The 19,751-nt window shown below is 42.4% G+C and overlaps 2 protein-coding genes across 5 annotated transcripts; both read right to left on the reverse strand.

The window, feature by feature from the left end:
• Nucleotides 1–4,019: 4,019 nt before the first annotated feature.
• LOC119024450 lies at nt 4,020–5,816 on the reverse strand. Its single transcript, XM_037107280.1, has 4 exons — nt 5,536–5,816; nt 5,121–5,370; nt 4,704–4,841; nt 4,020–4,550 (listed from the first exon to the last, which is right to left on the reverse strand). Exons 1-4 carry the CDS (start codon nt 5,709–5,711, stop codon nt 4,281–4,283), a joined length of 834 nt encoding a protein of 277 aa, XP_036963175.1. The 5' UTR covers nt 5,712–5,816; the 3' UTR covers nt 4,020–4,280.
• A 6,055-nt stretch (nt 5,817–11,871) lies between these two features.
• Nucleotides 11,872–19,508, reverse strand: gtse1 (G-2 and S-phase expressed 1). 4 transcript variants are annotated; one of them, XM_037106396.1, is made up of 12 exons: nt 19,355–19,508; nt 19,026–19,095; nt 18,865–18,922; nt 16,774–17,542; nt 16,451–16,612; nt 16,182–16,317; nt 14,954–15,352; nt 14,240–14,288; nt 13,366–13,542; nt 13,028–13,259; nt 12,394–12,510; nt 11,872–12,208 (listed from the first exon to the last, which is right to left on the reverse strand). In XM_037106396.1, exons 2-12 carry the CDS (start codon nt 19,045–19,047, stop codon nt 12,119–12,121), a joined length of 2,211 nt encoding a protein of 736 aa, XP_036962291.1. In that variant the 5' UTR covers nt 19,048–19,095; nt 19,355–19,508; the 3' UTR covers nt 11,872–12,118. The 4 variants fall into 4 exon arrangements, with proteins under 4 accessions (XP_036962291.1, XP_036962290.1, XP_036962288.1 ...); XM_037106395.1 differs by having other exon boundaries at nt 11,872–12,205; nt 13,366–13,590; XM_037106393.1 differs by having other exon boundaries at nt 13,366–13,590.
• Between the last annotated feature and the right edge of the window lie 243 nt (nt 19,509–19,751).

Here is a 19,751-nt window from a genome sequence, read left to right on the forward strand (position 1 = left end):
AGTGGGGTCATATAAAGTAGATATCCACAGTAGAGGTAAGATCTTTAGCCCGAGCCCGAGCCCGAGCCCGACCCGGCCCGAAATTCGGGCCTAACTCGGGCCTAAAATGTCAATCATTACGTTCGGGTCGGGTCGGGTCGGGCTCGGGCTTCTCTCTCGCTGACTTTTTTTTAAATAAATATATGTTTATAAAAATGTATAATAAAACGATGTGTGGATACTAAACTAAGGAATACTTGTTGTAAATAAATAATTTGGATAAAACAGAGAAGGCAGCGCTGTAAGGTAATTGCTATATAACTACTACTTAACAGGAGGCGCAGAGCAAGAGCACACTTTGCGCACGGCTTTGCAGACATTTCGTGAACGTAAAATACTATGGGATAAATTGAAATTTCGGGTTTGCTTCGGGCTCGGGCCTGCAAATCAAGTTAATTGGTCGGGCTCGGGCTGGGTCGGGCTTTAATGCTTGCGGGCCTGGGTCGGGTCGGGCTGGATTTTTTAGGCCCGATCTTACCTCTAATCCACAGTCGGTCTGTTCCCTACAGTAATCACCAATCAGCGCAGCCTCAGTTTAGAGAAGTAGAGAGCCGCTCCAGCCAGACGCTCAGCTTTGTGCTGCAGTGAACAGGGTCCAGAGAAAAAGCGAAATGAACCACTTAAAACAAGGCTCTCCTTAAAAAATCTATAACAGTTAAAGTGTACGTTGTATAGGGAAAATTCACACCGCTTTACGTCACTGTCAGACCTGCCTTTCTTTGGGCACTACATATTCTCAACCGTAGAACCTCCACATTCCTACGCAGTTGTGCTAATGCGTAGGGATACAGATGTTTGACAGTCTGTTAAGTTTTGTTTTTATCGAAAGTAAACCTCTGGGGCAGCAGCTAGGCCTCACACTGTATTTCACCACTCGCAGATCACCTTTTGCCCAGGTGCACTAGGGATCAAAGGTTTATCATGTCTTATCTGAGGTTTATTGCTAACTGTGGAGCCCTGACCCATCATTGTGAACTGTATTCTCGAGTGGGGTGGCCTTCTTTGTCCACCAGGAGGCTGGGACACTGGTGCACTTTTATTTATAAGGCCATGCTTGGGCTATTGCCCTCCTACATCTATAACCTAATCACATGGAGAACTGTTGATTCTTACGGTTTGCATTCAAATGATCAGTTGTTGCTGTCTGTTCCATTTGCCCACACAGAACTGGGAAAAAGGGCTTTCAACTACGCTGCTCCTTCTACATGCAACATGCTGCAAAAAGACTGGAAAATAACTTAACTGATTTCTTTGAATGCTTTTAAATCCAGGCTGAGAGCATCTCCTTTACTTGTAACTGTTTTTTATTTTATTTATTTATTTTACAATTTTAATTGCTAATTGTTTTCTAATTGCTGTCTGTATGTTGTGGCCAGGACTCCCTTGAAAAAGAGGTTTTTAATCTCAGTGGGACTTTCCTGGTTAAATAAAAAAAAAAAAAGAAAGAAAAGAAACAGGTCACAGTTATGGCTGTATTCAAGTTATAATGGGACGTTCATAAATCTTTCATTCAATATGACTAATCTGAATCTTTTGGAGACAGCTTTATGGAGAGGTTTTAGCCGAGAAGATGATAAAAAAAATCCTGATGATGATACTGTTTGGCCTTAATAGAATAAATAAAAGCCAAAATTTGTATCTACTGGAGGTAATGGCTGCAGGTCGCGGAGAAGCCGGGCTGGATGGTCTGCGACCTTTCTGTAAGCTTTCAGAATATGTGCACAAATACAGACAATATGAATGCAGAGTGCAGGCATAAGGCTCCACCTGTGTCCGTTTGAATGGATGTTCTTTGTTTAGTCAACTGATCCTATGTTCAAAGGGATAGTTTGGTTTTTATTTTTGCAAAATATCCAAATGTTAGATGAAAAGAATAATACAACTGAACTGTCTGTTAAATATGAAGCTAAAGCCAACAGCTGGTTAGCTTAGCACACTATAAAGACTGGAGACAGGGGGAAGCAGCTAGCCTGGCTCTGTTTACAGGTTAAAAAAAATATATATATATATGTATGGTGCCAGCACCTCTAAAGCTAACTAATTATTATATAACTGGTTTAAGTTATATAAGTTAAGTTATTTAAGTTACTGGTAGGTACCATTAAAAGTTTATAATGTCCAAAATAAAATCTACTCAATATAGATTGTGTGCTTTGTTTTGGAGTAACAAGTCATTGCATGCAGGCACCCTTAAAGGCAGGTAGTGGTCCTCTTGGCTCGCCTTAAGCACACCTCATTTCCGTGCTCCCGAAGTGTGCTGTTATTTTGGACTGTCACTCTGGCTTTGGCTACCGTTGGTTTGCTTCCTGTTGTTTTGCACACTGCTGGTTTTGCCTACACTGGTTTTACACAAACATTATCATCATAAGTCTCTAAGTATTTTAGCTGTGGCCGTTGTGTATTGTGAGTGGGGCTTAACTCTGCATTTTGTTTTGTTTTTAATTTGAACTGCCTTGCTGCCTCTAACACCATTGATATTGTTTTGTGTAGTTGACTTTGTTCATTTTCTTTATGTTTTGTTGTTTAGTTGAACTCTCAAAACTCATGTCGTCATTAAATCAACCTTAAAGTGGTCAGTCAATCACCACGGGCAGGAGGACCAGTTTCTGTTGTAACTGCTAACCAGCATTTAGTGTTGCAGCAGTTACTCAGTGCAGTAGTGTTTTGTTTATTTGTTTAAGGTGTAGCGGCAAATAAGAAAACTGGGTCATGATCATGCATATGAATAGATTTGGGAATATCCCTTGCAGTGCCACCAGTGAGTTTTCAGCCTCATAAAAGACCAATGTTTGATGCACCTTTTATAATAACAGTGTTGAAATAAATGAGCAACAGGTGCAGCCACACCTGAGACATTTGTAGGCCCTTAAGAATTCACCTAAAAAAGAGAATAATGAATGACAAGCCGTGGGTGATCAACAAAAAAGGATGGTCAAAGAGGACGTTTGGCACCTTGACACCAGGTATAAAAGGGGGAGAATCGGGGTGAAATCTCAGTTGCCCCGGGGTACCTCATGGATATATGTTTTCTTCTCTTGGAATAAACACCTTTTTGTACTGAAGACCCACTGCCTCACCTCCAATGTTTGGCCTCTAATTTTGAGCGTACTGTCAGAGTCAGATAGTGAAATAACTGGACGGATAAGAAAGGTAGTCTCCAACTTCAAAGGATGTCCCACTAATTGTATATCCCTTTCTGTCTTAGAAGCTGGGAGCCTAAGGTGGAGGAGGTTGGTGTCTACCGGTGATGGTGTCCCCTTCCTGTGTGCTGGGTCGTCTTACCCCGGTGTGATCCTTCACATATGTGTGCGCGCAAGTGTGATAAGGGTGATCCTCTCCAGGGTACCTCACTCCTGGTGGCCCACCTCTTCAAGTGGTAAGCCTCAGCTTCAGCCATTTTCTTCATTTTTTTTTCAGCTCATAATTATGATCCATATTGTGTTTACTGGCCTTTTTATTAGTACTGTGAGATTGTTCAAAATAAAGAATTATTGTTTGATGGAACCCAGTCTCTTGCCTCCAAGTATCACAAACCTGTATGCCTTTGAATAATCAGGATAAGTCTGAGGTAAAATATTATTCCTTGCATGAAATTCTATGTTCATTTTAGGAAATTAAATAACAATGTGTGTGTACTTTTATCTGCAACAAATACAATAGGAATATACATGTGATAAAATGTTACCTGTCATCTTTTTATTGTTTGTTCAGATTTACAGAGCAATTTTGTTGGAAGGAAACAAGATTACATAATCGTATAATAACCCATATAATGTATTTTTTTTCTTGTTTCATATTTATCTATCACTAGATCCCCTTCCCTCTGCTTCTGATACTTTGGCTGCTGTAATGAATGATTTACCCCAATTAAGTTTTTGTTTTCTTTTCTTTCCTTCCCTTTTCTTGTTTTGTCTTTTCTTATAACGAAACATGTACCCCCTGTGTTCTGTTAGTATGGACAAAAAAAAAAAAAAGATAAATGTGTTTAAGGTGGTTTATTTATTGCAGCACAGTCTATCAAAGCAGACATTTCATTACAAGAAAGTCACACTAGTATGGAGCTACATACTCACTTGTATATGCAAATGGAACATGTTTCCGTTTGACAGCATCAGAGAGTATTTGGCATGAACTGTTAAAGATGATTTCTGTGTCAAAGACAACACCACCACTGGATTTTCAAAATAAAGCTCAGGAAACAAGTACTTCAGATTTATTTTGTTGTGACCCTTCTCAACCTGTTAGACCTCTTGTAGCAGCAGGCCATAAGGACGGATGGCCCTCTCCACCATCTTCTCCTCTTCTTCGTCGCACGTTCCATGGGGAATGGGAATCAGCCAGTACTTGTCATTGTTGTATTTCTGCCTGTACTGAGGGTTGATACGGTTCTGCAGAATCACCCGGTACTTCTTGCCGTTCTTCTGGGAGGTGAAGGTTTTGGCGTATGGGATTGCCTCTTTGATGTATGGAGTAGAGTAAATCCCCCTGCCATACACCTGACCTGGGCCTGGCTGTTAAAAACAATTACAAACAACGTGTATGAGGACTATTTCTTTGTGGTCGTGCAGTCATCACAAGGCTTTTTTGTCAGTAAGTACATTTTTAAAAGCATGTTTACTTAGTGAAGTTCCGATCAGACACTCAAAACTGCATATATATCGAACCTTGTAGTGTCCTTCAATGATGCCATCAGCGCCTTTCTTTGATGTCCCGTGGTAGGACACAGGCCACTCTCCTGGCACTGACTGGGTGCTACGGTATTGAGTTCCCAGCCAGGCGTTTCCATCATAATCATCCAGAACCTGTGACAAAATATTTACGTGACATCGGAAAGGTTTTGTTGGTCTCTGCTCTTTCGTCATTTTGAAGATCAAGCAGTGAAAGGAAATGCTGATTAAGGTGATGTGGGTCATAGACCATGTGTAGGTGCAAAATTGAATATTTGCGATAAGAAACATTGCAATGATTCAGCAATTTTTCTGATTTTGTATGGAGCACAATAATCAACAAACTTGCAGCTGCGTGTAACAAATGAGTGGGAGGAAAAGACAAAAAGTCGAATAAATCAAAAGCAAATTTACCCTGAGGGCAAAACGTTGCCAACCACATGGGCGCTCATACACCTCTCCACCCCTGCGGAAAGTCGCGGTGTCTCTCAAGTTGGTGAAATCGTAGTCGAATCGCGGGTCGAAGAATTCATTTTCATCGATGATGTGATTTTTGTCTTTCACTGCCCCAATGTCCACCTGGTTCACTCGGCGAAAGCCTGCTCTTGGTTGAACACCTCCGAGGAGGTCTTGGAGGCAGATGAAGTTGCACTGTGACACCTCGCTGCAATGTAAAGGGACAGGATGCTGTTTCAATGAAGATCAATGCTTTCAGTCTGAATTATATCCCACACAACACGTTCTGCAAATGCAATTGTATTTACATGTTTTCATGACTGAGTAAAATCTGTCTGAAGCCATTTTCTGTATCAACATCAGAACAAATTACCAGGTATCATCTGCATCCAAGACCGTAGGGATGAACTTCTTGACGAGCAGCTGCTTCGGTGGTGCTGATTGGGCAGATCTCAGATAAGCAGCCTGCGATCCTTGTCTTTGAACAGATGTTACGTTGGCATTGCAAAGTGTGCACAAAGCCTCCAGTGCAATCTCTTTATCGATCATCTTTACGATTAGTTAAAGTCAAAAAAAGTAGCAAACTGCTTTCTTTAAATGGGAAGCCTTGTCTTCTTGCTGGATGAGTCAATAGAATAACCGACGAAGCTCGTATTTATAGGCAGACTCCTCTAGACGGAACTACCAGTAAGAAACATGATGCAAGAGGTGTGATGTCTCAACATGCAGGTCGCTTATCGACTTTTCTTTAGTTTCATATAATTACTGGAATCAACAGGTGTGTTGCTTTAGCACAACTCTTCTTAAAACTTCAAAAGAGAAACATGTTTCTGTTTTGTTTTTTCAACCCAGACATTTTTATGTTGTAGGTGTGTGTAGCAATAATGCATTAAGGAACAGCTCTCTTCAACTAAAAAGGTCATGACCCAGAAGTTACATAAACAGCATGAAAGGTTACACCGTTCCAAGAAGTGAGTCAGCACCAGGAAGAAAGAGGAACACCCCGGCACAGCCCTCTGGCACATGTGCAGCTATGATTCTGAAGTATTTCAGTGGGCATGAGGAGTCACTCCGAGGCAGATTTCTCTGGAAATGCTGCAATAACATTTCCAGTGAAAAGAAGACTTCTTCTGGTTAATTGGATTGCTCCATCATTCAAAATGAACCAGCAACAGAAAAAAAAATTCATCTGAATGAGCAAAGATACTGAACCCCAAATTGCTCCTGAGCAGTTGGTGCCTTGCATGGCAGCCTCCACCATCAGCGTATGAATGTGTGTTTGAATGGGTGAATGTGACAAGTGTTGTACAGCGCTTTGAGCCTTCAGTAGACTGGAAAAGTGCTACAGAAATTCAAGTCCATTTACCATGTATAAAAAGAAGTGTGTCGACAGAGCAGTGGGTAGCTCTGGAGTGAACCTCATAGATTAATGTACAAAAACACAACTTCATAACTTTCTTCGGTGATTTGGGCGAAACTGGGTCACGTTTTATGGAGAAAATATTGTCTAGTTTCCCTCTGCTGCCCTTGGGCTGCTCTGCCTGCAGCAGCTCTGGACAGATAGCTTTCCTTGTAAACGTAGATAAAAGTAAAACTAAAACGCTAGCAAACAAAATCTGATGACCAGCAGCTTCTCCATGAACATGTCGATAGTTAGAGTACAGAAGTTCAGGGAGTTTGCTGATGGAGAGTTACCAGTAGCTGTGTTGCTAAAGAAAACGCTAACTGCTGCTAAAGGCAGTTAGCTGCTGACAGCTTGTAAGTGGTCCTTACTTACTCACCACTGGGTTGCCAGGTTCCAAACCAGGAAAAAGGAAACATGAAATTATGTCAAAGTAACTAACATACTATTAGCTGTAACAGGGACTTTAATGCCACCGCAAGAACAACCTACCACATCTATAGTATCACTGAACATGACTTAGCAAGACAATTTTGATCTTGTGGTCAGTTATACTTGACTAATGGATGTAAACTTGCCACCGCAGGAACACACCACAACTTGATCATATGTGTTTGCTGTAGAACGCTAGTAGCAAACACTTCTGGAAAACACACAGGCAAAGTATAATGAAATGTTTACCCGCTGTTTTCTCTTTGGTATGCAGGGACAACGATAACAGTTTTGTTTAAAATTCAGTTTATTAAATGCAGTATGGCTTATCGGAATGTGGAATAACAAATAAGAAATCTCAATACAGGACATTTACCAAGGTTTTTGGTCCTTTCCTTTCAGTGAGCACACCATATATAGCTGTGATTTTTCAGTTTACATAATCATTGATGAATGAAAATGACGTTAATTTGTTACATTTAACAACATCAGAGAGTACACAAGCATCTGTATGTTTCAAAGATAACACACCCACTGGATTTTCAAAGTAAAGCTCAGGGAACAAAAAATATTTTGGCCATAAGGACGGATGTTCTGTTTCACAATCTACTGCTCTTCCTCTTTCGATGTACCATCGGGGATGGGAATCAGCCAGTACTTGCCATTGTTGTGTTTCTGCCTGATCCTGGTGTTTGTAAGATTCTGCAGAATCACTTTGAGTCTCTCGCCCTTGTGGATGAATGTTTTGGCATATGCGTTTGCCTCAGATATGTATGGAGTCGAAAAATCCCCCCGCCATATTTCTGACCTTGGCCTGGCCGTTGAACCAAATAAAAATGAGTGTATGGTGTAATGTCTCTTTGATTTGTTTGTAGATAACCATGTAGATACAATAATTCAAATCTGATCCAAGACTTTTTCATGATGGTCTACAAATCATTTTCAGTTTTTACAAGCATATTGGCTCAAAGTTACTCTCAACAAAGACAGCAGGTCAATTTATCTTACAAGCTTTCAGAAGTGACTGTCCATAATGACATTTTTACTAGTTCTGAAATGAAAATTATGACTTATGACTAACAACTGGATTGAAGATATCTAAAATTGGGGGGGGGGGGTTCTAGAAAGAATTCTATTGCAAATATGTAGAATGTTCATTCTAGATATCCAGAATGTAATTGTGGATATCTGAAATTGAAAGCCCAATACACATGAATGGCAAAAGTGACGTCATTTGTCCTAGGAAGAATGTCATTGTGGATATCTGAAATGTTCTTTTTGACTAGGAAGAATTGAATTACAGATATCTGCAATACATATCCAGTCGAGCTATTAAATGTTGCCCTGGGATGCTGGGGTTTTAATATATTTGGCGATTATTTTGAGCTGAATTGGATTTTAACATATTTGGGACTGTTTTAACAGAGTGCATTTGAAAAATTGCAAAAAAAATAAATAAATAAATAAATAGTTTAGCTTTTTGTTTGGCTCTTTGGTCTCCTCAGGACTGCACTCCACCCGATAAAAAAAGAATCCACCTTTCTCCCTTACATTACATCAAATTGGTAAAATCATAGTCAAATTGTAGTTGAAGAATTCATCCTTGTCAAAGATGAGACTCTATCCTGTTGGAGCGTCCACCGAGTCCACAGCAACAACGCCTGGTGCCGGTGTAACACCTTCCAAATGTCTTTGACACCTGACTGCAGCTTAAGGGAGGGAGATGCAGTATACAGTAAAAACACATAAGTTAGAATTTTTTCGCACACAACACATTCTACAATTTAGAAAAGGTGTTCATAAACTCTCTTATGACTGTTGTAGAATATAACCAAAGTGTTTACAATTTTCAGAAACATCTTCTCATGATAGACAGAAACAAAAAGTCCCAGCTGCTGCTGACCTGGTGCTCCACCGTAGCCAGCTCTGGAATCACCATGCTGGGCTGTAAGTTGTTGAGTAGATGTTACATTGGCATAGCAAAGTGAGGACAAAGCAGCGATTGCAACATCTTTATCGATCACCTTTACAATTAGTAAAGGTAGCAGAAAAGTAACTGTAAAAAGTAAAAGTAACTTCTTTATAAAGAACGTAAATAAAGTTCTGTCCTGTCCTGCTGGGTGCAATTTGAAAACAGAATAAACTGAATGAGGACATAGAGCTCACATGTATAAGCAGACTTCACCTCACATTGAAATTTTTTCATCAGTCATGCCAGTAATGAGATGTTGAGTCAACGTCAGTTTGCATTCTGGGTTTTTACATTTCTTTTACACGGTTGCTGGCATCCAAGTATGTAATACTAGCCAGTCAAAGTGAACCAAAGCTGAACTGCAAACCGGATGGAAATGTTTGGGGTTTTTTTTGTCCCTTTGCTCACATGTAATGGAATTGAACAGGAGGCGAGTGTTGATTTTGCATATGTGTGACTGCAGCCTAATCAAAAATGGGTTTGTTAAACAAGCCCACCTAACTGGAAGTTCCACCCAAGCTATGGCTAACAAGCTATCTGTGTTCAAAAAGAGAAGTTTCTGTCTTTGCATTTTTTGTGGTTTCATTGCAGGATAAACTTCTTAAATTATCCTGATCCCTATAACTTTTCTACTTTATTTGTTTTGAGATTTCTTTTTCTTTTTTGCACGGAGACACAAGGAGGGTTTGTCTCACTTACAACAAACATGTGAGGCAGCCCTTTGTACCGGTGATTATATGATGAAGATGATGTCTAAAATGTGAGCCCTTACACCAAGTCTTAACCCAGCTCAACTGTGTTCCAAAGTTACAGTGTTACTATGATCTGCCACTTTAAAGGAGTTGGACCAGTGGCGTTAAGTAGGGGGCCAAATTTCCTACCCGCTCCCCTGGCACCCTTTCTTGGACCACACCGATCTTTGAATTTGACTTTCATTCTGATCTCAGCTACACACCTGTAAAGTTCCATGACTGTATCTTGCACAGTTATGACATGGAGTCATGTCTTTTGATTTTTATTCATTCACACATACCTTGAAAGGCTAGCAGGGTGCTTTAGTTCAATGTGCCATTTCAGGTTTGCTGTTGACACTGTTGATGTACAGAGTTGCTTCTTTAAACCCAGCAGGCAAAGTTTACATAAAAAGTTAAGATTTTCCCACCTGGATCATCACTGACCTTTTCATAAAATTGTTTTAAGTAATCATACAAAGATGCCATATTGATGGTGGAGGCAGAGACTGAGGTAGTGCTGCTGCCTCCATGCTTTGCATTCTGATGACGTATGCGGCGGCGCGACTCTGTGGTGGCTGGTGTTGCCAGATTGGATGTTTTTCTGCTACATATTAAGGCCTGTTTATGGTGAGTTTTAGCCAGGCTTTCGCCTGGAAGGGTCGATGGAAATCTGGGACTCTCTTGAACAAAGTTAAACTGTGAGAGAGCGTCGTTCATGAATGAACGTTCACTGAGCACGTTCAGGCACAACTCTGTCTACCACATCATGTTTGAATGTTTTATGCTGCCACCAACCTTTTGCAGACCTCTGAACTCCAGCCATTGACTGTAAAATAGTGGACAGACCCACCGTAATGTCACCCATCAGTTTCTGGAGAGCCAGAGTGGGGGGTACAGGCTGTTGCCATACTGGCACTCATGGCTATGGCTGCGGTCACACAAACGCAAATGTAGGCAAATGCCTGCCAATGCTGAATATCAAGCACACACAACTTAGCTATTGATTGTGTCTGCAATTTTGCTGGTCAAAGTGAACCAAAGTTGAGATGCAAACCCGATGTGAAGGTTTTTTTGCCCCTTTGCTCACATGGAATGGAACTGAACACGAGGCGAGGCTAACAAGCTATCTGGGTTCATCTGTTGAGTTTGAGTGCAGTATAACTTGTTTTCTCAACTCATCCTGATCCTTATCACTTTTCTGCTTCATTTGTTTTGCAATATTGTTTTCTTTTGTACACCGCCACACCTCTGACACAACTGCACAATGGCATGTCCTACCTTGCATTACACCGTGGGCAAACCTCACCTTCAACGGCTTTATATTGAAACCGTGGTTCAACGGCAAGCTGAAGATCCTGTTCAGGACACGGGATTCTGCGTTCAAGTCTGGGGAACTGCAGGACTACATGCAAGCATGGCGAAGCCTGAGGAGAGGCATCAATGAGGCCAAACGCAGCAGCAAGCAGCGCATTGAGCAGCACTTTAACAGCAACGACTCCAGAAGCATGTGGCAGGGGATTAAAACTCTAACCGGCTACAAGTACAGCTACACAGCCACCAACTCTACAGACCGCACACTGCCAGACTCCCTCAACCATGTCTTTTCTCCCCTTGACAACCGGATTGCTGCTGACACACGTCCGGCTCTACCAGTGAAGGACAACGCCATACAAGTGGACCAACATGAGGTCAGATCCACCCTGCGTAGTGTCAATGCGAGGAAAGCAGCTGGACCAGACGGAGTCACCGGCAGGATTCTCAAGGCCTGAGCAGACCAGCTAGCAGAGGTAATCACCGCCATCCTCAACCTCTCGCTACCACAGTCTGCAGTCCCCCACCTGCCTGAAGTCAGCAACCATCATTCCAGTCCCAGAGAAAGGCACAGTGAGCTGCCCTAATGACTATCGGCGGCGGAGGTTCTGCGGTTGAGAAACTGTAGTGCCAAAAGAAAGGCCAGTCTGACGGCAATGTAAAGCAGTGTGAATTTTCCCTTTACAACGTACACTCGGTGAGCCTTATTTTAGGTGGTTTATTTCGCTTTTTCTCTGGACCCTGTTCACTGCAGTACAAAGCTGAGTGTCTGGGCTACTTCTCCAAACCGAGGCTGCGCTGATTGACCCCACTTCAAAAAACCCGAACTATGCCTTTAAGCACGCAGCAGCAGAGTGCTTACAGTAGTGACATTAACAACATTTATTCAGACATCAATAAGAGCAGCACAACGGAAACAAATAAAAGTACAATCGGGTGCAGAAAAACTTCAGCAACCTTTGAATATTTTCATCATTTAAATCATAATACTTCAGTAAAGACTTCACTGATAAAAACTCTGTTAATTGGCGTATTATTAAAGTTTCTGAAGATAGAGATATGCCGAGTCCAGTTTACTGCCGACACCATCACATCCAGGTGTGAATCAGAAGGACAGGTTGATGAGTGGAGCGTTGTTCTCCCTTTTGTCTTCTGGACTCCACTTGATGAGCGGAGAGCTCAGGTCAATCAGCTGCTGAAGCAAAACAAACAGGTTTTATTTAAAGATCCCCTCCAGACAAATTAAAATAATTCCAATCAGAACCAGAACAGAACCAGGTTAGGTTTCAGCTCAAAATAACTCCCTAACCCTTACCCGTAAAATGTCATGATGGCCATTGAGTGGCGAGACTTGCCTATAAGGACTTTGGTGTCAGTTACCTGATTTGTGGTGCAGGTCTTGTTGCTTGTCCGGATCAGGTCGGGGGTGTTGGTCAAGTCGATGAGCAGTTTCTCTTGGGGCTGCAGAGTCGGAGCTGGAAGATCCAACAGGAGAACCTGATGAGAGAAGGGAGAGCGTGTCAGAGTGATGAAGATCTGTTGGTTTCCCCTGAAGGAAGCGGCTGATCAGATGATGAAGCTCATCACAACTACGTGAACATGTACCTTCAGTCTCTGACAGCAGAATCATTTCTATGTTCTGTGAGTAAATATTTTGGGGATTTTCCAAAAACGTACACAACTGCAATACTGCAGCCAGTTACCATGAGACGATCAAGATGTTTTGGCTTCACTCAGGTCCATAACTCACTCCAAGACTGATGAGAACAAGCAATCCCTCTCCAATCACTCCACTACATACTGAAGGCAAATGTAGCACTTTTTACTTGCTACATTAATCTGATAACTTTAGTTACTAGTTACATTACAGAATTCATGATGCATCAGAGCCATTTTCTGGTAACTCATTTGAAAAACAGTTAATGCCAATTTTTTTCATACATTGAATGAACTGTTGGCAGATGACAGAAAGTGATCAAGTTAATGTACAGTTGGTGATCTGGTGATCTCTGACCTCCTGTGTCTTGTTGTTGCTCTCCTCTGTAGTTTCCAGTTCGATCAGGTTTTTGTTGGGCTCTGATAGGCCCTGACTCAGTGCTTCATTATCAGTGCTTTCTGATTGGTCAGGCTGAGGAGGGCTGGAGGGCGGGGCAGCAGGCGCCTCTTCCTCCTCCTCCTCCAGGTAGAAGGGCCGGATTTCTGGAGCATCAACCACCTCCACCTCCTGTGTGTGTTTGGGGGCGGGGCTACAAAGAAACAACAAAAGTGAGACATCTGCACGTGTTGTCATGGTAACGGAAAGGTGATTTGACACAGTAACATCATAGCCCCTTAGATGTCAAGAGTGCTCACCTGCAGCTTCTCTCCCTTTTAGCAGAGGCGGGACAGGGGACAGAGTGAGAGTCGAGTGGAGGTCTTGTGTGGCGGTTCTGATTTGTCGGTGTGGCGACAGGGATGGCTGACATCCTGCGCCTCATGGGAGTAGGCAGGGCGGAGGGACGACGTGCCTTCATCTGCAGTGACCTGCAGCTGCCAGTAGAGGGTGTCAGAGGACCAGCAGAGGGCTTTTGAGGAAGACTACAGGGGAGGAAGGTGTTTATTGATGACATCACTGAATTGACAGAAAAGTAGGTACACCCAACAAAACCAAATGTCAGACTTCAGACAAAGCACGTAGCAACAGGACAGATATATGTTATTCTTAAAAAGAAAAAAAAACAAAAAAAAAAACTGGTTGGCACATTTATTATCTAGAAATATTCTTTAGTACCTAAAGTTCCCTCCAGTCTCACCTTGCAGTCATTTATTATGACCAGTTGATCAGTTTTACAAACTTCAAACCTTCCAGGGGAGTTTTCTTGTCCCCAAGCTTTACATTTAATGCTTCTCAGCAAAACACTTTGGGCCTTGTACAAGAACATTATCATGTCATTCTTTTTTCCATGACACTTTCCAGGTCACCTCTAATCGCATAAACTTGCTGTGTTTCAACCAGTCTAAATGTCACCTGTTCAGACGTAAAAAGAAAACTTGTGAGACTTTAAACTTTAAAAATCAGCAAGTAAGTGCCTGTTCTTCTCTGTTCTTGGGCATGTTTAATTACAGAAGGTATATTCCCTGACATCCTGAACAATTTCATTAGTGTTAGTTTCATACATGTGAATAAGTTAAATGTACAGCTGACTACATGGGTACAAAGTTGGTGCTGTAGTGTGATGTCATCTACCTTTCCACGCTGCTTGCCGACATCAACCTCTTTGGCTTCAGTGAGATATCTGGAGACAAAACACAAAGACAGACAGACAGACGTATCAAAATCAAATACAGAAACTGAAGGCCTGTCAGTTTAAACCACAATACTGGAACTACAACAGATCAGTTCAGTCCTGATGACGATGGAGTCTTTTCTTTCGATGCTAAAACTTTCAAATTAAGTTGTTTTTATTTACCACATGACCACACAGAAAAAAAAGTTGCTAGTCTAACTTTGCAGGTTGATTGATGATGGTAATCAGCAAAATGTCGAGCTCTTGACTATAGTATTTGTGGTGCAACTGATGATTGTCTGCTGTGACTAAGTTCAGGCTTCAGGAACAGAAATCCTATTTTTGTCTCTGGAGTTTGGTCTTTTGTTCTTACTGACTGATTAAAGGACACTGATGAGTTCAGAGATGCATTTCAGCCAATGCCTCGGGTCTCTCTTGCTCTCCATGTGCGCCGTTTACCTGCATGCAACCTAAACCACTCAAACACGACTGACACTGATCAATACTACTCAGACTACAAACGGAAACCAAAACACTATCTACAGATTCTGTATTCATACCCAGATATCTGTTCATAGAGATTAAAGGAATCCGAATTTTGCCATGAGAAAAACTGATGTAAATTCATCTAATTAACAGACATTAAACTGTCAGCTCCATCAACATCATCTTACCGTCTACGGAAGGAACTCCTCTGACCCCTCCACTGGGTGTCGGTGGGACTACAGCCTCAGGTTTAGATCTGGTTTTCAGTCCACTCTGTGGTCGGACTAAGGCGGTGGAGGGGATCGAGGCGGTCCTCTCCAAAACTCTCTTGGCGGGCGTCACCTGAAGAGGTGTGGCCTCAGCTCTCTTAAGCGGTGTGGACCTTTTGGCTTTGATGTATTCTGCCTCAAGTGGCCTCTTGGCTTGGGCAGACAGCGAGCGGCGTCCAGCGGTGGAGGGCGCTGGCTCTGTGGTAGAGTAGACGGTAGAACGACGCGGTCTGCTGTTGTTTGCTGGTCTGCTGATGCTGCTGGGGGTGGGGCCAGTAGAGCTGCTCATACTCCGGTTTATAGAAGAGTTCAGTTTACCTGAGGGGAAACACAACACCTGTACTGCTGCACATTCTGACTGGATGATGAGTGCAGGAGGTACCGGGGCAGTTAACTTGATCTAGTCAGCTGGTTAGTTAACAGTAAACAAGTTAATTTATTTGTTGTGGTTTGCCACAACATCAACATTTGTCGCCACATACAGATGTTTTCTATGTTTGGAGCTGCGTGTCCTGTTCTCACTCACTCAACACAGCACACCCGTCAGTGAATAACATGATGTTATATACTGATGCAGTGGATGGTGTTGTGGTTTTTAGTCCACCAGTAAAACCAACAAAGAAGAGAAGGAGGACTATTTAGTGCAGTTGGTTTGAAAGCAACTTCCTCTGCAAAGGAGACGGCTGGCCTCATCGTCGAGATCAAGCCCTTGTGAAAGACACATCAGTAAAATTGTAATAAAAGCCTCACAACCCCCAAAAATGACTCGTTTTACTGTCAGAATTTGGGGAATTCAAATCCAGTAAAATTTGGACAGTCTAGAGGAGCCGCCCCGTTACATTTTATCCCCATCCAAGTTAGCTTGGCACTAAACCAGAGGTTAGCTGGTCGGCAGAAGTCTCGAGTGCGCATGCTCTATGGCTCCTCAGCTGGATAGCCACCGCCACAATTAAAGTCGGATTCTGTGGGAAACACTGGTAAGGCAGTGCTTATTTGACTTCTTTAAAAACATTTTTATGAACAAGTTTTATTTGTTTTCAGCAGAGGGGATGGATAATTGTTAATCTATAAACTGATGTAGCTCTAGTCCATCAGACTGACCATTAACACCAAGCTGGTAACTGTTAGTTTTTAGCAGTTAGCGTACCTTTAGCAGGGGAGATAGATAGGCTTGAGTTGAAGCTTGACACTGAGGACGAGGATGACGACGTGTTCTTCCTGTCCGTCACCCTCCTGCTCTGAGGGGGCGGAACTTTCACACCTGACAGGTTCTTCACAACCCCCTGACGGAGAAAACACTATGAGGTATCTTCACACCATATCAGGATGTCAATGATGATATACATAAAAACATAATCAAGATGATCACATTTCCCTGATAAATCGAGCAGAATCAGTTTTAAACAGGTGTGTTACCTTGGTGGGCGGAACCAGCGTGCGTTTTCCCAACAGACTGGAGTTGAGCGAAGAATCACTGATGTCAGACGCCACACTCGCCGCATCAGAGAGCAGATCCTCACTTGATTCTGCCCTGCTGGAGGAGCGAGAGGACGGGCTACGCCTCCAACCCCCCACCGTCTGAAACAGAGAGAATAAAAGAGCTGACATCAACTATCTGCATTCATTTGGCGGTAGTACTCGGTCGCCAGTTAACTTTAAGGGTCACAGATGATCAGTGTCCTTTATGGACTGAATGTTTCACCAAAGATTTGAAAAGTAAAAACAAACTCCTTCCCTACCTTGCTTGGTGGTTGTAGTCTAGTTTTCTCTACTCTGCTCTTGCTGGCTGAACAGGAAGTTGTTGGGGCAGCCGGTTTGCTAGGCAGCACAACCCCCAGTGTGGCTTTCCCTCGAAGCCCCATCTTAGGCTGAGATTTGGCCACAGCAACAGGGCTGGAGGTGCTGAGTCTGGTGGATGGAGCACGGTGGGTGAATAAACTTGTGTTGGCAGAGGTATGCCGGGTGGATGAGGCTGCGCTGGCATGCCGGGTGGATGAGGCTGCGCTGGCATGCCGGGTGGATGAGGCTGCGCTGGCATGCCGGGTGGATGAGGCTGCGCTGGCAGGGCGGGTGGCTGTGTTGATGCTGCTTCCTCGCAGCAGGCGGCGCTGGACAGCAGGTGGCAGCTGCTTCATGGGACTGTCCTGGACACAGAAAGTCTCGCGTTTGATGGGACTGAGCGTCCTGGCAGTTTGACCAAGCACGCCCAGTTTAGCCTCAACGTCCTGCACAAACTCCTCCCTGTCGGTTGTGGTGTCAGTGTTCATGTTGGTGGTCTCATCGCCCTCACTGTGTAGCTGGCTCAGTTCACTGCCCTGCAGCTGGTCTGCTAGTCTGTGGGCTTCCTGACACACAGCCTCCAGCTGATCCCCAGACAGTGGGCTCCAGCTCCCTAAAGTGCCAGTCCGGCTGTTCTCAAGCCGTTTTGCCACGTTAACGGAGACACATTTCTCCGTATGGCTGACTGGACCCACGAACACCTCGTCTTCATCTTCATCACCGTTGGAGCTGCAGAGCAGAGACACACACCACTGACATCACAGCTGAGAGAAGGACACAAAGAGCTTAAGAAAGATGAACAATATGACCACAAAACTGAGCTCATTTCTTTGTTTTTTTAAATCACGTTTTTAATAAGGTAAGATTTCTTAATCTAAAGAAAAATATTTAATATTCATGAAGTTCAACATTAAATGAGAACATGTAATGTAGTACCAGTGGTTCACCAGACAATGTCACCATTTTGTTTTTTCAAAACAATAAAACTTTACTTCATAATGATAAAAGAACAACTCAGTGTGTACAATAATGTAGACCTAATCTCTGTATCCTTTATTAATCTGTTCTACAAGACAGACACTTCTGTGGTCAACAGGGACCGGATATCAAATATTCATTAATATAATGTGCCAACAGACCTGAGATAGCCATTGCAAATTAAACTTGCAAAACGACTTCCACAGGTTTAATCAGAGGTTTAATACTTGAGATTTATTTTCCCAAGATCCCTCTGGAGCTGTCTCAACACCATCTGAAATTTAACATAGTACTTTTCCAGCTTTGAGCATCTCCTCCATTACCTTTGTGCACTTCACTGTGGGGCAGCAGTGTGGACTAAGGTCACACACATGTAGCAAATGTTGTGCATGTCAGTCACAATCAACAAACTGTATCCAAGAATCATTAAAGGTGTAATATGTAGTTTCAGGAAAGAAACACAAACTCCTAAAGTTAATGTTTACGATATCTGAAAGGTATTAATACAAACTGAAAAATCACTATTTAAAGCATTTCCACATAAACAAGCCTTCCTTGAGAGGGATAAGGTCCAGAGAACACTGTTAAAGAACTGCTCCCACCCTATGCAGGACAGTCTGTGAGCACTGGAAAACTCCTTTGGTGACAAACACACACCAAACCAACTTCAAGCTGTGCAATCTCATTATCCTAATGTGCAACTTCTGCATCTCAATGTGAAATTGCGTAAATCCTCTTGTCAATGTGCAATAGTGCAAATATTTTTGAAGTTTTTTGTTTTTTATTCAAAATAATCATATTGTCTCTACTACCTTCTTACATGTATTTTTGTTTGGACTCATTTACCACTACAGTTTGACAAGGTGACAAACATGAACCTTGAACTTGATTTTGGCAGCTAAAACTCAATTTAGAGATTTTAAGAAAATGATAAAGCTGCAGAAGATGACACTTTTTCGGTGTTAATAGAAATGTATTCAGAAGCAGTTTGTTAATGATGCCTTCACGTGACACTAGTGATTTGTGGCCCTTATGATACTTACTACAGTTTGACAGAAACATATGTTTCCTACCTGGCAGGTGACAGAGTAACATCGAAGTCAAACTTCTCATCAGTGAGAAAGAGCAGATCTGTTCAGAGACATTGTGTATGAAACGGTTAATAAAACACATGAACGTGGCGCCCAGTGTGTGAAGATGTCAGCTCAGGGTCAGGGATTGTTAGCTAACTTACCGCTGTTAGCTCGACACTCCATTCCGCTCGTGCTTCTTCTCTGAGGGAAACAGATTGATCCGGTTCAGACCTGCAGCACATTAATCTCTGACATTAAACTGTAATGACAACAATTCACACAAAATCTGGCAAACAGCGGAAAGAGGGAATTTACACGTGAACGTTAATCGCCATGCTAACTTGAACGTTAGCCGGATAGCCCGTCAGTTCGACAGCTAACGTTAGCTATCCTAAATCAAACATTGACTTATAAGAACTTTACACATTAAGTTTGGTTCATTCAGTTGCTCACACAGGGTGTCTGTTTAATTAAAGCAAAAACTACAAACCTCAAGTTCCTCTGAAAACTCTCAAATATAACGTTACTTTTTTGCTCCGCATTCAAACTGCGACAAAAAAAACACACATAACCACACAAACAATTCAAATCTCCTGCGCTGCGCGTCACGTGACCCGGCCGGATTCAGCCATTGGTTGAATTGTATGACGTATGATTATAGGCAGAGTGGTGGGGATTGTAGTCCAGTGAGTGGGCACTGGTTTCCGGGTTTGAAAAAGTTTGTTTTTTGAAAAAAATGAAATATAATCGTTAAAAGTAAAATAGAATAAACCTTCACATTAATAAAGTACACATAATAGATGAAACACTGTTTGATTTGGTTGATTGATTTTTAGTGGAAAAAAACTGTTGGTGATTTTTATTTCTACAGTTCAGAATTAATTTAT

The sequence above is a fragment of the Acanthopagrus latus genome, chromosome 8 (genome assembly GCF_904848185.1).
Source record: "Acanthopagrus latus isolate v.2019 chromosome 8, fAcaLat1.1, whole genome shotgun sequence".
Taxonomy (NCBI): Eukaryota; Metazoa; Chordata; class Actinopteri; order Spariformes; family Sparidae; genus Acanthopagrus; species Acanthopagrus latus.